The sequence below is a fragment of the Labrus bergylta genome, chromosome 19 (assembly GCF_963930695.1).
Source record: "Labrus bergylta chromosome 19, fLabBer1.1, whole genome shotgun sequence".
Classification (NCBI taxonomy): domain Eukaryota; kingdom Metazoa; phylum Chordata; class Actinopteri; order Labriformes; family Labridae; genus Labrus; species Labrus bergylta.
In genome coordinates, this window is record NC_089213.1 from 19713479 (window position 1) to 19730414 (window position 16936).

General features: G+C 41.3%; 2 protein-coding genes across 4 annotated transcripts; one reads left to right on the plus strand and one right to left on the minus strand.

Annotated features, from left to right (window-relative positions):
• The first annotated feature begins 56 nt into the window (after positions 1–56).
• kat2b (K(lysine) acetyltransferase 2B) lies at positions 57–8607 on the plus strand. Its single transcript, XM_020654233.3, has 18 exons — positions 57–652; positions 1566–1692; positions 1870–2015; positions 2123–2209; positions 2331–2512; positions 2599–2790; positions 2980–3083; positions 3202–3327; positions 3607–3740; positions 4317–4525; positions 4608–4734; positions 4834–4944; positions 5674–5817; positions 5901–6015; positions 6123–6153; positions 6331–6394; positions 6485–6569; positions 7179–8607. The coding sequence occupies exons 1-18, from the start codon at positions 452–454 to the stop codon at positions 7370–7372; spliced, it is 2379 nt and encodes a 792-aa protein (XP_020509889.1). The 5' UTR covers positions 57–451; the 3' UTR covers positions 7373–8607.
• A 189-nt stretch (positions 8608–8796) lies between these two features.
• On the minus strand, positions 8797–14058 carry sgo1 (shugoshin 1). Of its 3 annotated transcripts, XM_020654237.3 has the most exons (10): positions 13913–14058; positions 13586–13775; positions 12859–13067; positions 12666–12718; positions 12503–12567; positions 11356–12216; positions 11137–11268; positions 9860–10018; positions 9501–9690; positions 8797–9413 (listed from the first exon to the last, which is right to left on the minus strand). In XM_020654237.3, exons 2-10 carry the CDS (start codon positions 13728–13730, stop codon positions 9254–9256), a joined length of 1974 nt encoding a protein of 657 aa, XP_020509893.2. In that variant the 5' UTR covers positions 13731–13775; positions 13913–14058; the 3' UTR covers positions 8797–9253. The 3 variants fall into 3 exon arrangements, with proteins under 3 accessions (XP_020509893.2, XP_020509894.2, XP_020509891.2); XM_020654238.3 differs by having other exon boundaries at positions 9501–9621; positions 13586–14058; XM_020654235.3 differs by having other exon boundaries at positions 13586–14058.
• Between the last annotated feature and the right edge of the window lie 2878 nt (positions 14059–16936).

Consider the following 16936-nt stretch of genomic DNA (forward strand, 5'->3'; position numbering starts at 1 on the left):
AGTTTGATGCTCCTACACCTCAACTCTCTACCAACCTTACAAAGTTTTCTGATAAGATGCAATGTTCATAAGTTTAATTACATTTGAATGTCTCTATTTTCTGGTTAATTTATATTTAGTCTTGACTATTGTTATTGATTCAACCTATTCTATCCTATTTCATGAAATTACCAAGAACATCCAGTCACCATGTCTTCTGCCAAGGCTCTGCAAAGAAAGGCACATTTGACCTTGAAATGTTCCTATAAACGGTTGCATTTTGTGACCTCTCCTCTGAATTAGGTGGAATTGGACTATCCCATTGAGTCCCCTAGCGGAGGAAAATGGGCCTACATTGAGAAATTGAAAATAAGGATGAGCGCCATGTCTGATCCTCCGCTTGTGGAATAGAGCTGACGGCAGAGCGAATAATTCCCGGGCCGGGGGTCCCGTCGGGGGTTCGGAGCGAATCATGGCGGACAGCGCTGGGATTCAGCAAGGTTCGCCGGCCATCGGGGCTGCGGGCCTGGTTCCGGCCGCTCCTGGAGCCGGGGGCACGGAGGGCTCTGGCGCCGCTGGAGGATCCGCACGTATCGCCGTGAAGAAGGCGCAACTCCGCTCCTCACCTCGGCCAAAGAAACTGGAAAAACTCGGAGTGTACTCATCCTGCAAAGTATGCTTTATATGCAAATACCTGACTTTGTGTACACTGCTGTTTTTAACGGATTGGTTTTTGAAAAGGCTATTTCCTGGGCTTGGTTGCAATAGTTTACAAAATGCAAGCGCAGCAAAGGAAGCCATTGTCGCACTTCATTTTTTTCATTTAGCATGCACGAGCCAATTATCGAAAAAGCGATATTAATAAATAAATGAACGAGACGTTATTTGAAGTGGCGGGCTGGTTAGCAGGTTCCCTCCAGCTGCAAGCTGTTCGCTGTTAGTACAATGTTACTATGTTTCTGTCGTGGTGGGGGGTTGGTGAACGTAAACATTGGCTTGGCGCTGGTACATGGGAGTAGCTGGCTGTGTGCACAAGGGCTGCATCCCACTTTGTGTGTGTGTGTGTGTCTGTGTTTGTGTGCGTGGTGTGTTCCTCGAGGAAACGTTCCGGAGTCGCCGTGCCGTCTGTCAGCGCACGATGGTACAAAGAGAGGATTTTATTGGGTTTATGCAGTGTATCATCCGCAGAGAGGAGGGACGGGGTCTTTGTTTTGACAGGGTGACAGCTGCCGGGGGGGCGGAGTTTGTTGTTGTTTCATTGCGCATGCCCAGTACGGCAGCTCCAGCTGACGGTGACAGGCCTCCTCACCCTACCTCACCTCCTTGTGTTTTTACTAAGTCTGTCTTAAGACAATAACAATACACTGAGCTGCATAGTTATAACAATAGTTCACGCTGCTATGCCCATTAACTGGACAAGAAAATACATGAAATAACATTAAAGAATCCAACTTTACAAACTAAATACATAATACATTCTGCATGTGTTTATTCCTACTCATCATCACAGTTGAGTCTGAATATAAACCGCAAAGACTGAGTGGTTGATCCACCTTGAACTGTTAATGTCACATGTTTCGTTCTAGGCTGAGGGAGCCTGCAAGTGTAATGGCTGGAAAAGTCAGAACCCCCCTCCTACACCACCTCGGACTGACCAGCAGTCCAACACAGTCAACCTGCAGGAGCCCTGCCGGAGCTGTTCTCACACTTTGGGTATTTGAACCATAATCATGTTTCATTTTTTATTGAACTTGTTAAACATTATCGATAATGGTGTATATGTGTTGTCACTGCTGAATAAAGTATTTTCCCTCTTGGAATAATGACATATTTAATGACTATATTTACAATATAACAACCATTTGAATTGATTTTATTTTTTCATTCTAGGTGATCATGTGACCCATTTAGAAAATGTTTCCGAGGAGGAAATGAACAGACTGCTAGGTATCGTCTTGGATGTGGAGTATCTTTACACCTGTGTTCATAAAGAGGAGGACGCTGACACAAAACAGGTCTACTTTTCCCTCTTCAAAGTAAGCCTCTGCTTTAAAAATATATATATGCACTGTATGAATGTACAGGTTTCCTGCATGCAAGTGTACAAGTGAACACAATGCTTTATCTTGTTTGTTTTTTTTAGCTGTTGAGGAAATCCATCCTACAGATGGGTAAGCCAATGCTAGAAGCACAGGAGAGTCCTCCATTTGAAAAACCCAGCATCGAGCAGGTGAACACATGTCTATATGAGCTTCAACTACAACACAAACGCAGCACTATTCAACATAAAACTTTTTTTTATTTTTTATTTGTCCGTGTAACTATTTACTTATTTGACCGTTTCCAATTAGGGGGTAAACAATTTTGTGCAGTACAAGTTCAGCCACCTGCCATCCAAAGAGCGACAAACCATCATGGAGCTGGCCAAGATGTTTCTCAACCAGATCAATTACTGGCAGCTGGAGACCCCCTCCCAGAGACGCCAGAGGGTTGCCAACGACGATGTAGCGGGATACAAAGCCAACTACACCAGGTAGCGGCCCTGCCAGACACCATGTAAACATGAATCACATCTATATACAGCCAGGAGGTTGAAACAATGTTCTGTCTCGGCTCTAGGTGGCTCTGCTACTGCAACGTGCCTCAGTTCTGTGACAGCCTCCCCCAGTTCGAGACCACGCAGATCTTTGGCAGGACCCTGTTGCGTTCGGTGTTCACTGTGATGAGGAAACAACTGTTGGAGCAGGCCAGGCAGGAAAAGGACAAACTGCCACCTGAGAAGCGCACACTCATTCTCACACACTTCCCCAAGTAAGACAACAAACAGACACAGACGTGAGACCTTTTAATTTCAGAGAGATTTATTCAAACAAAGAAAACTGTAGGATGGAAAAGTAAAGACGACATCCTCAGTAGCAAGGCTCACAGAGGTAACACAAGCATGCCTGGCAGCCTTTGTCAATGAAGGCAAGTTGTGTTTTTCTTTTTTACTTGGCTCAGGTTCTTGTCTATGCTGGAGGAGGAGGTGTACAGCCACAGTTCTCCCATCTGGAGCCAAGACTTCTTGGCAGGAGCGTCAGGAGGGCAGATTCCGATCCACACAGGTAACACACACCCTCACAAGTCCACCGTTGCAGTCGCTACATTTTTGAAGGAGTTGTGGACAAGGAAAGAAGAAATATCACTTAATATAATTTTAATTTCCTGTCTGTTGGGATGTAGTCATCAGTGCGCCTCCTGTAGCCAGACCGTTGTACTACAGCACCAGTCCTGTGTCAGTGGACCCCTCCACCTGCGGCAGTGTCAGTCCTGCCAGGAAAACAGCGTCTGCACTAGAGCCAAACCCAGGTATGACAGGCAACCCTATAATTACTCGAAGGTTACAATGACTCCACACTGTTACATAACATCTCATGTCTAACAGTCAACAGCTACACAAAGGACAAATTGGCCTTTTGTTTTCATCTTTTTCTGTATTTGTGGCGATTACACCCGACCCTTTGCAGCTAACAAAGATTTGTCATATAAATGGGAATACTTGATAGACCATCAAGTGCCTCGAAAAAAGCACACCACCTAAAGTTCATACACACATTTGATAAACTCCTCTGTGTCTCTGGGTCACAGTTGGAGAAAAGCGTAAACCCTCTGAGCCCCTCAACCATGAGGAAAATAAGAGACCCAGGGTGGTTGGCGACATCCCCATGGAGCTCATCAATGAAGTCATGGCAACAATAGCGGACCCTGCAGCCATTCCAGAGGTAACCAGATGTTCTTTGTTTGGATGTCCAATCGCACGGAAGCCGATAAGTGCATTCGTCCCATTAGCCCGCAGCTACAGTTGGGCAAAGACAATTGAAGTAAAACAGATTTTTAGCTTAAAGGTCAAATTCCTTTTTGACAATTTGAAATAAGAATCTGTGTTCGACCGCGCCCCTCTCTGGAAGGGGATGTGATTTGGGGCTTTCTTGCACCATGCCCAATTGTGTACAGTGAGAAGGCAGACTCAAAGCAGGACGAACACCTATAGCTGTGGGAGCTTCACCCACCTGGGGGAGGGGCTACTGCCCTTTGTGATGTCACAAAGACAAAATCTCCAAACGGCTTGTCTGAGCCCACATTTTCTGAAAAGTGGAGCAGGCAAAAGACAGAGTGGATGGACTTTATTCATAATTGGGAGGTTTGCAGACAGACAAGGGACATATTTTGCATAATATGTGACCCTTTAAAAGTTGGGAAAACACTGTCCTGCTTTTAAAGAAAAAACTTTCTGACTGTCACAGAGATGATAGAAACAGTTGTAATGGCGGTTATGTGAACGGCGTTCTTCTCATCAGACCAGCCTGCTGTCCGCTCACTCTGCTCGTGACGAAGCAGCCCGCCTAGAGGAGCGCAGGGGGGTGATTGAATTCCATGTCATCGGTAACTCCCTCAACCAGAAGCCCAACAAGAGGATCCTGATGTGGCTCGTCGGCCTCCAGAACGTCTTTTCTCACCAGCTGCCCCGCATGCCGAAAGAATACATCACACGGCTGGTCTTTGATCCGTGAGTGTAACCCTACTCTGACATACTCACACATGTAATGAAGCAACTACAATCCATGTCTATATTTGTTTGTTTTTGACAGGAAGCACAAGACTCTGTCACTGATCAAAGATGGCCGCGTGATCGGGGGAATCTGCTTCCGGATGTTTCCATCGCAGGGTTTTACAGAGATCGTGTTTTGTGCGGTCACTTCCAACGAACAGGTCAAGGTGAGAGTGTTTCGGCTCTTCGGCTTTTATGAGTTCATGCTCTCTGATTGGTCCGCTTTTTAACCTATTGTTGCCTTTGTTTTGGCTTCGTGGTTGTAGGGTTATGGGACCCATTTAATGAACCACCTCAAGGAGTATCACATAAAACACGAAATCCTCAACTTCCTCACTTATGCCGATGAGTACGCCATCGGCTACTTCAAGAAACAGGTAACATGTTTTTACAGTACAAGCTTGTATTTTTGTCACATAATGCAGTATACTTTCTACATCTTTCCTCCTGGAGTCTCACTATTTAATCAAAACTTCTCTTAGACCGGCAAAAGAAATATAAAGTCCCTGTGAGACTTTCAAGTAATGGTGCTTTTGGCGACCCGTGTAGAGTTAGTCCTACCTTTTTTGCTGATCTCATCATGTGTATGTGAAAGAAGTGTCTAATACGCAGCAGACAGTGAATCTTTGGAGATGACATTTTTAAAGGCTGTTTCTTCAGCGTGCTGTTCATGTCCTCGTCTGACACCACCTCTGCGGCAGGGATGATAAGCATATACAATTACAAATCTAGAAATACTTTAACTTGTTGCTTATGGTCCCATTTGCTTATATTGAATAAGCAGCATAAGCATATTACCAACTAAAAACTTAGGCAGGTCAGCTTTTTAAAAAAGAGCTTTAAATTCACATGATTTCAGATGCAAATCACCATCTTTTAAGATTTTTTTGCCGCTTATATTCAACCGGTAACACATTTCTGTTATTGTCTTCAAAGCTATAAGAATGGCTACCTCTTGTCACTGAAACGCTTCTTTTGTAACATTCTTTGAATTCCTATTACAAGATATTGAAAGTATCATAATAGAAACGATTAAAACACAAGATGAGTGTGGTTTTCCTGAGTGGGCTTTTTAAAAAAAATACTGCTCTAATTCTCTCTCTCAGGGTTTTTCAAAGGACATCAAGGTTCCCAAAGCCAAGTATGTGGGCTACATCAAGGACTACGAGGGCGCCACGCTCATGGGCTGCGAGCTCAACCCCAGCATCCCCTACACAGAGTTCTCTGTCATTATCAAGAAGCAGAAGGAGGTGAGTGTTATTATTTCATCCTTTTTTCTATTTTTGTATCTGCTCTTACTATCTTTTGAATCATTCCCTCGTGTCTCACTCAGATCATCAAGAAGCTGATAGAGAGGAAGCAGGCTCAGATCAGAAAAGTCTACCCGGGACTCTCCTGTTTTAAGGAAGGAGTTCGTCAGATACCCATTGAGAGCATCCCTGGCATCCGTACGGCCACTTACTGCTTCACTTTTCTTTAGCAGATTATGTTTGTCTTGCACTTTCTTCTTTTAGCATGAAACATACGATTAATGTCAGTTTCTTTACATGAACAGGTGAAACTGGCTGGAAGCCTGTGGGTAAAGGGTGAGTGTCACTCTACTGAACAACATTTGAACATTCAGTTGATCTTATTCCTGACCCAGTGACTTGGCTGTGGTATCCCATGAAGCACAAGTTTGGATCCTCAACTTTGTGACCTTGAAACTTGGACGAACAGGTTGGAAAAGATCAATCATATTTCTTTGACTTATTTTACTTCAGGAAGGAACTGAAGGACCCAGATCAACTGTACAGTGCTCTGAAGACCATCCTCCAACATGTGAAGGTAAGGCTGGCAGACACACACACATCCATGAAACGTACCCGTAACACATTCACGGACTCATGTCTTACCAGACTACTCTGTATGTCTCAGAGCCACCAGAACGCCTGGCCTTTCATGGAGCCAGTAAAGAAAACAGAGGCACCAGGGTACTACCAAGTAATCCGCTTCCCCATGGGTATGTATGCAGTGGACAGGATTTACTTTTTAATCCCACATTGTTAATAATAATGAGTGATTAAAAAAGTACAGAAAATAGTGGTGCGTTCCATTTGATCTCAGAAGTTGGAATTTCCAAGTTGTCGGTCTGATACGTCAGTTTCCAATTGGAAATTGTAGGAACTTCAGAAGCCTCAGCCAAAATCCAACATGGCTGCTACATGCATCAAAAGTAAAGTTTAAGCTGTACACTACAGTGTTTATTGGAAATGTAGTCTTGTTTCAGTGTAATCGATTACACCGATAGTATCTGTGGACATTGCATGTTAAAAGCTAACAAAACAAAGGTACTCCATGAGGCGTTCATGTTGCTCCTTTGACTTCTAAGGCTCTGTTTACACTTCTTTTTTTCAACTGCCAGCACCTTTTTTACATACAACCCTATGGAAAAAGGAAAAGGGATGATGCCTTTTCAGAAAACGCTGCGCCCGACGCCTTTTTTCAGTTGAATTGTTTTAACTTTTCAAAACAGGATGTAGATCTTTAACAATAGTAAGTGAACAAACCTTTGACACTGTAACATTTCAAAGCGGCATAAATGAGAAGTGTCCTTTCCTTTTCCTTGCAGACCTAAAGACCATGAGCGAGCGTCTGAAGAGCAGGTACTACACAACGCGCAAGCTGTTCATGGCCGACATGCAGCGCATCTTCACCAATTGCCGTGAATACAACCCGCCAGAGAGCGAGTACTACAAGTGTGCCAATTTACTGGAGAAATTTTTCTACACAAAGATCAAAGAGGCGGGGCTCATCGAGAAATAGACGAGAGGAAGAAAGAAGTTCCTCCTCACCTTTAATGAAAGGATAAGACAATCCTCAAACTGTGTGCATGGAGGAGTTAAGAAATGGACTTCTGATGCTGTAGCGCATAGGATTCAGGAACACTTTGCGTTTTGCATCCTTGTCATTTTTTGATTGCATGCGGGTCCAGAGCTGAAATCTGAAGCTTGATATTTTCACTGAAAGACGGGCCACATGGGAAGACCTGCAAGACTTCAGGAAAAAGGAAACATTGTCTTTATATTTCATCACATCATCCCGAGTCCCATGGAAAAACAGGACAGTGGGAGATTTTGGGTAATATTTTTTTAACGACGCAGGAAGAATCCATAACTACTTCTGTTTTAAGACATTGAAAAGGTAATACAGGACGACAGCTGATTGGAGGTTCACCATACACCTTACTTTGTCTCTCTCTTTCTCTCTCTCTCTCCATTCGTTCACTTCTCTCTCTTCCATCCTTTCATTCCTGGCCTTTTTAAATGTCTGCCTCATCCCCTTAAGTAGACTCAGGTAGAGTTGTCATTAGCAGGAACCACATCTTCAGTGTATTAAGTCATAGTAACATGAGAGGAACCTGACTGAGTCTCTGTTACTGTTAGTGAAGTTGAATTTTGTCTGTGATGAGTTCATCCTGCCAAAAAGAGGAATACATACTTTAATCTGTACAGATTAGAAAGAGTACAAAGCGCTTACACCCACTGTATCATTGAAATGTGTATATAGCATATATTTTGGGTTTTGAAACTAAAAGATAATCTTTTTTCCCCCCCAATAAGCCACTTAGGGCAGGTTGTCTATCAAAAAGCACTTTTATTTTTCCAAGTATTAGTTACCACAAGAGCATCTTTTGTTTGACATATAAATTACCGCTATGGAATAAGGACTAATTCAATTATCTAGAGTTTATTCTTATTTATGTGCAGTAATTTAAGAACGATGCTAAAGAAAAGGTCTTAATTTATTCGTTTTTTGTTTTTTTTTGTCCTGCAGATGGAGATTGATCACTTTATACTTTGGAGATAAACGAAAAGATTGTGCAATACTATGTAGTTTTGCTGTTTTGTAAAAAGGTGTTTGTACTTTTCAGACTTTAGGAAAAAAAAATACATTTTGTAATATGTCTCGAGAAATGAATCCATGCTCTTTGTACAATTGGTTTTAATGACATAGTATTAGCCTATTTTCTAGACTGAATTAAACAGAAGTGAGGCTTATCTGTCTGTGGTTTTATTTATGACAACTGCTTTACTAACAGAGTTTATAATTATGTAATATTGATATTTTTAATGCAGGTTTGTTTCCTAAAGAAAGATATTTTACAATGAAACTACATTTTTGAAAAACCCAGACACAAACAGAGCTATATCTAAACTTTGAGATGTTCACATATCATGATAAGGAAACTCCTTTCAAAGTACATTTTAATGAAATGTAGTTCACTGTTGTTCCACCAAAGCCATTCATTTAATAAAAACATTTATCGTCACATCACACAGTAGTAGATAGAAGAGACAAAGAGGAAATGATTAGACGATAATAACATATACTCATATACAGACCTTCAGAATACGACAGATAATCTTACTAGAAAATATCGCCGGTTAAAAAAAACAAAGAGCCATTACTACATTTTCCAAGAGAGTCAAAGATAGGGACAAATAAAAAATTAATGCCCTGCGAAATAAGAAGCAACTGAGTCACAAAATGATTTACTTTGACATCTAAAACTTATCATACAGCGTTGCTTTTTATACAGAAAAAAAAACAGACAGTTAAAAACAAAACTCCACCAGCTCTTATAAAGATTATCTGACAGTGCACACCTTCAGTCAGAGTTCAGACAGCACAGAGTAACTGCTTTCAGCGGCATCCAACAAACGACTCGTTGTATTTCTCAAACGGCTTTTTGCTGCTCGTGGACTTCCTTGATTTTTGCATAGAGGTCCTGCCAGACTTCTGCTTGAAAATAGGAGAGCAGAGGAACTGCAAGTCTGTGTGCTTGTCTCCGCGCCGTAGTTTCCTGTCAAGATAAGAATCTAAATGTTAAGCCTTCATACATTAAAAAAACATCAAAAAACACAAGAGAGGCATCAGTGTGTTAACTTACCCATTCAGCGAGGGTTCCTTGTAGTCCACCGTCATGGTGCAGCGGCGCTTGCGAGCGACAACAGGGGTGGAGCATCGTGCATCTGATTGGCGGGTGGTACCACAGGAGAACTTGCGATGGGCTGCAGGGGACATATTGGTCACATCACACAGACTCAAGCCCCTCCCTCCAGTCCTTATACCAAGCCCACCTATGAAAACGTGAGGAAGATGTGATCCAGAAGCAAGAAATAGTGAGTGAGATAAAGCAAATGGAGATAGAGGGAATAAGCCGAAAGTGTGATCAGTCTCCCCAGTGCTCACCATGTGACAACCGAGATACAAGTCATCACAGGGTTGGGAGGTGACAAATACACTCACGTTTCTTGACTGTCCTGACCCTCTGGGGTGTTTGGTGAGGAGGAGCTTCACAGAAATCTCCAAAATTGGACAGGACGCTGTCTATTCTCATCATCTCCGCCTCCACTAGAGGGCTCACAGGAAGCAAACAATCCTCTGCAATGACCTTTGTGTGAGGCTCTGAAAAACAGATACATGGAATATTCTTTATTCAGCTCAAATAGACACAGACGCCCCAAAATATAAGCCTTTTGACATTTTTCTACACATTTGTATCTGACATCTTTGTCACACAAGAAGGTCGTCAAGGTAACAGACAAAAATCAGCTGTTGCAGGAAGGTAAATCATGAAGTCAGATACATTGACGTTAAAATAATCTTCAATATATTTTTTCAGTAGACGAAGTAAGTTGAAGACCAAAATCCACTCAACAGATGGTTTTGAAGATTATAGCCGGTTACGCCACTCTTTATTGTACCACCCCTGATCCAGTAGAATGTCAGTGTTTCCCACACATAGACGATACCTGGGCGGGCCGCCTTTTTTTTTTTTTTTTTTTTATGTATTCATAAAATTTCAGAACATGCGTGAGAGAAAGTGCAGGGGAGAGAAAGAGCGTTGGAGAAAGTAAAGGCGAGCGGAACCTCACTGAGTGCACAGAATTTTAAATTGTGCCTGAGCCCTCAGCAGCACCGTGCAACATAACTCCAGTAAAAAAAATACAGAGAGATAAGACGTAGTAAAACCAAGAAAGCAGAATCACATCAGCTTCAGAGAGTGGAGAGATAGAAGGTTCGCTGTCCGTACATCACTCTTGTAAATGCACCGATTGAGGGGCCTTGCTCCTATCAAAAACTGAAGCTTCTCATGGCTTCTTTTTTTTTTTTATGTTAATGCTGTGCTGAACTCCTATAGATAACGAGTGGAACTTTTCAAAACCCGAGGCGTACTCCTGGTGTTTGTGTTTGTGCGTGGATAATATGAGCAGATTAAAGTTCATAAAGTTTGATTATAAATACAAACCGAATATGAACTATACCTTCCTAAGATAAGAGTATTAAAAAAAGAGGCCTTGTATTTATTTAACTAAACTGTTTTACAAGTTGGTAAAACCTGATGTTTCCTTACACATAAATGATTCCCAGTCTCATTCTCACCATGAGAAATATAGGTTATTCATTTAACACCAGTATTGGAATCTGTACTTCAGTTGGCAGATACCTAATCCTCAGGTATCAGATCATATTGGAACTCAAAACGTTTGATAACACTGCTGTCAGAGAAACTATTTCCTCACCTTGGGGGTTTTCCTGCCCTAACCTTGCTGGGTCAGGGCTGTTAGAGAAACTGGAGTCAGGGGAAAGTTGGAGATTAGTTTCTTCCTTTTCCGGTTCTACTGCCTTAGGACTTTCTTCCTCATCTCTAAAGACTACAGAACACAAAACATTAAAGAAAATGTTCAAATTCATGTGTAAGGATTTGCTCTTTAAACTGTAAATATTAAAGGAAAGCTCACCAGAGATCTCCTGTTTTGGAGGGATGTTTTCTTTCTGTTTGATGACTTTAGAGGGCCGGCCTCTGCGAGTAGTGATCACTTTGGTCTTTTCAGGTAAGGTCAGTCTTAACCTTTTCTGAGGGACATAAAGACTGTCCTCTGACTCAGAAGATGATGATGATGAGCTTGACTCACCCTGTTTGGAAACCATGGGTGAAGCCTCAGTTTGGGCATGTCCTCCATGTGAAGATTCTTCACTGATGGGAGTGGCCGGCTTATTTTCCTCCACCTTTGCCCTGAACGGTGTGACGTGAACTGTTTCTTCACAGTCAAAATCAAATGTGTCATTGAATCCCAGTGAAGTGTTCAGCTTATTGCCCTGTGAGGGAGGAGCTGTTTTGGCCCGTGTGGCCGATCGGTCCCGACTTTTGGAGCGGGCTCTGGGTTTGGAATTTTCCCAGGGCTTCTTTAACGGAGCACGGTCTGGCTTCCGGCCTCTTTCTGGTTTCCGAGGAGCAGTTTCTGGTTTGGCACTAACCTGCTTTTGCTGGGCCTGTTTCCTTACAGGCCTCTGCTGGATGGTCTTTTTTGGTGGGTCAGGTTCCGGAGTAGAATGCTGAAACTCCTCTGCAGGGTCCACAAAATCTGGTTGTGCTTGCTGTGGCTGATTCAGATTGCCATCGCTACAGTGAATAGGACTCGCTATTAAAGAACCCAAGCCCGAGACAACATCTCCCTCGTCCAACGACCTCCTTTCTCTCACACGCTCAGACCTTCTCCTGCTTTGTCTGTCGACATGGCGACGCCTCACGCCCACTGTGGACGGGAGTGTTGCCTGCCTGTCACATTCAGACTGTGCAGTGTTTTCAGAGGGCTGATGGACTTTGAAGAAAATTACACACACACAAAAAATTACAAAATGAAAGTTGCACTGGTTTACAGAAATCACAAGACTAGTATATAATAAATACAGTGTAAAATATTTATTTTCATAATTCTTAAAAGACTCAGTTATCCAGTGAGCTGCTTATCAATAATTGTATTCCATGGATTAGTCTAAGAGAAGCTTTCAAAGCAGAATCCTTATCCGTTACTATTAGAATTTAAAAAAACTAAAAAGATACTTCTCTAATAATATGTCATATTTTGTGTGTCAGTGTGGGTATACCTGCAGTAATTGGTGAGGCTTTACACACAACAGGCTCATCAAGGTTCTGTCTGGTGCGCTTTCTCCTATAAATTGAAAAGAATACATTACTAGTAGTCAGAAAATTAAAAATAAATAACATCATACAATTTTAGGCCATTTTTTTTGCTATTTAAAAGGTTACCTTTCTGAACTCTCGTGTGGTTTTGGTTCATCAGAGGTGATTGGATGCTTTGTCTAAATTGGCACAAAAAGACAAGATAATACTTATTTGTATACAAGCAGAAGCAGGCATGCAGTACTTTAAAATGTACTTATTAGCCAGGAGTAGTTCAAAAAAATATTCAGGGTAGACAAAATAGGTCCTAAAGGTTCACCTCTGAGGAACTCACTGCCAGAGCCTCCTTATCTTTGAGCTTCCTCTTGAGCAGAAGCAGGTGAAGGAACAAGGCCTGTTGCTCCCTTTTCAGCTGCAGGATCACTGCATTAGCCTGCCTCACTTTCTCCTTCTCAGCCTGCAGCCCTACAGCCAGAGCTTTGTTGTTCAGCTGGACGCCTTTCAGGATGTTGTGGGTGGTCGTATCCACTAGGAAAATAAAAATTAGGAAGGATGTTACTTGTTTGTGACAAAGAGTCCTCCTGCTGTAGAACAGAAGGTCATAGCACGACATCAATAGAACAACAGCGTTTCATGAAATGTCAGACGGTTGATTGAATGTTTGCAGTGACTTGTTGGTGTATTCTGTGATAAAGAAAATGTGTTTTGTAAAAATAAAAGTCTGTTTAGTTTAAAAGTACTCAGATGTTGCTGTGTGACATTTAATGATGTGTGTTGTAACATTTCAAAGTCTTTTGTGAATTGTTATTGTATAATGATATATATATATATATATAAATAAATAAAGACTATTGCAAAGTATGATTTTGTGATATATTGTTGTTTTGATATTTCTGTCTGTGCAACTTCATGTTTTGAGATTGTTGGCATACTGTATGTCCATGTAATTCATATGACATCCACGACCATACGTTTTCATTGTATTTAGATTTTAAGATCTAGCTGTGGGTAAAAGTTAATTAAAATGTGAATGTAAATGTCCTTACCACTGGTTTTGTTTATGATTCTGGACCGTCCTCTGCTGGGAGCTGAGGCACTAGCTAACCGTCTGTTCCTCTTCTCCTTCATCTTCTCCTTTATGTCCTCCAGACTCTGCTGGAAGGACTTCTTCAGGACCCGCTCCTTCGCCATGACTCAAGGTCTTTGGTTCGTTTGCAGATTTGTGACGTTATCCAACTTGTCAACAACGAAGCATACTGTTTAACCCTTAGCAAAACAAACAGCTAAGCTAGCGTGCTAGCTCGGTGTTTAACGTTAACTACAGTCACAGCAGCACAGCGGTATTTAACGAAGCAGCGTAATTTTAAACCTACCAGTGTTTATGTCGCCTAGTTCTGTGGAATAGTTATACAATTAACAATATGTTTGAAAGACTTAAGTTAAGCCGGAATATAGTTTTATTTTAATAGTTTATTTTATCGCAGCACGTCCGTCTCTTCCGTTCGTTGACGTTCGAATTCGGGACCGCAACTCCTGATTGGTAGAAACTTGTGATTACGTCACTTCCTCCACGAAAAACGCACTATTCACCAAGCGTTCGGGAGATGGCGGTAGTTTACAGCAGCGCTGACCATGAAAAACACAACATTGCAGGGGATTTTTTTTTAAACATATTTGGTATTCATATTTCGTCTGCACGTTCTCATCTATTGAGACTTAACAGCAGGCGTCCAAACAACACATCACATATCTAATTATAAATTCCCGGCGTTTCAATCAGCCTCTTTTCACCTGTTTCCTCTCTGACTGTTTGTCTGCTGGAAAGAAACAAAGCAAAGTGGCGCAAATCCACTACTCAGAAATGGAGGTTTTACAAAATAATTAAATTACATTACTTTATATGATGGGTCAAGGCCATTTAGCCACTCAAAAATGACTAATTAAGTAGGCTATTTAGGATTGAGTGAAGCTTATGTGCTTAGTCAGGTGCATATGGAGAGAGCTGATAACTGTAGCCTTAATGTAAAAAATACTCTGCCAGTCAATGTTTCAATTATTTTCCTAAAGATTTTCTAAACTCCCACAGGTCTTTGAAAATCAGAATATTTATATATAAATGTATAGAGAAAGTCAATTATAAGATGAACACAATCTTAAATTAAGTCATTAATATGAAATTATGCCTAATTGTACACAGTTAAGAGATTACAAAAAATGTCATTCAGATGACACACAGCCTTTAAAAGCCACCCAGCCTCCATGCCTTTTTGAGACTTCCCAGTTTTTGCAAAGCTAATGGTCGAATTGGTTTTGTATTCCATATTGCCTTTTTAATAATGTCTGCATTCAAAATAAAAAGAAAGAGACAGAAGGAGGGAGAGAAACATAAAAGGTATAGGCAGATAGAGAGCCAGAGGGTCTCAACGGGTTCTCGCTCATCTTGCTTTAATGGACAAATCCATCACACAGCATCACACAATCATTTCATGCCAACCGAACTAACCACCTGTCTGCTGCCTACTGAGAGACTTATTATCACAGGGAGAGAAAAAAGACAGGACGGTGGGGACAGGTTAGAAGAAAAATTCAGGGAGTGTTGTTGAAGCTGGAGAAATTAAGGCACATGTCGATTAGACATAGGCCTATATCCTTTTTTATGTAACGTTTTTTTTTACACTTTTTTCATGGTTAAGAGATCACAATGAAATCTCTGTACAGTGAGGCTATCACAAGCTCACTCATCATGGTCCTTGATGGTCCAGCCAATGAGAATGTGTTTGTTCAGCTAGATTAAAAGAAATAAGTCAAATCTGCCCTCGCATCAGCAGGAGTCAAAACTACACATCCCTACTGTTTACTTTGGAAAATGCTTGTTTGGTGCACAATTTATGGAAATGAAACCATAACACAGGTTTTGTAATAAACCCCGACAGCAATCTTTTAACACAGAAAAAACTGTTTATGACTTGTGTTGTGGCTTATCTGTGGGAGAGATAAGGGGGCCTACTTTTTCGCTATTGTGTGCCACCCCACCCAACCCCCATTTTTTTAAACCTAAATTATATTACAAGGACAGGGACTTCAAATCAACATCTTTATTATATAAATAATATATATTTATATCTCTATAGGACCCTTAAAGCAAACTAACACAATTATCTGTATTACATCATCAATAAAACCACTTGAAATAAAATGTAAAATAATTACAAATAAATACATGAATAAAAACAGAGTATTTTAATTAGTATGATGAGCTCACTCCTCAAAAGTACAACTGCTTTCCAAAAATACACATTTTCTTTAACTTTAGTCTTTAGTAGAACAGGTACGCTGTTCAAAACTAGATGATGATGAAGAGGCTTATCTCCCCCCAAAAAAACTCTCAAACCTGTATTATTAAGCAATTAATCTCACACTCATCACTGTGTTGCTGAAGTGATAACTAGCCCCCCCCCCCTCCCCCCAGTATATAAACTCTCATATGTAGCATGGTCAAAATGCAAATAAATGGTTTTAAATTGGTAAATCATGCATTTACTTCACAGCCAACATCCTCTCCTCTCATTGAGTTTCATTATTATGCAGATGATACTCAGCTTTATGTATCAATGAAGCCCGATGGCACCAGTCAGTTATGTAAGCTAGAAACATGCCTTAAGGACGTTAGGACCTGGATGACCAGACATTTTTTTCTACTTAACTCAGACAAGACTGAAGTTATTGTGCTAGGCCTTAAAAAACCTCAGAGAGACTTTTTCTAATGATATGACTGTCCTTAATGACGTCAGCCTGGCATCTAGCACCACTGTTAGGAAGCTAGGAGTTCTATTTGATCAAGATATATCCTTTAGCTCTCACATCAGGCAAATTTCAAGAACAGCCTATTTTCACCTTCGTAATATATCCAAGATCAGGAATATCCTGTCGCAAAATGATGCAGAAAAACTAGTTCATGCATTTGTTACCTCCAGGTTGCATTATTGTAATTCTCTTTTGTCAGGGTGCTATGGTGGGTCTCTAAAGACTCTTCAACTAGTCCAGAACGCTGCTGCTCGTGTACTGACTATAACTAGGAAAAGGGACCACATCACTCCTGTTAGTGTACTATGGGAGGTAAAGCCTTCAGTTATCGGGCTCCTCTCCTCTGGAATCGTCTTCCAGCCGGGGTCCGGGAGGCAGACACAGTCTGTATTTTTAAGAATAGACTTAAAACTTTCCTTTTTGATAAATCTTATAATTAGGGCTGGTGCTGGTGTAGACCAGCTCCTAGTTATGCTGCTATACGTAGGTATAGGCTTAGACTACCGGGGGAACTGGCACCTTGAGCTCCTCACTCTCTCTCTCTCTCTCTCTCTCTCTCTGCATATACAGTACATCATATTACTATCTATCTG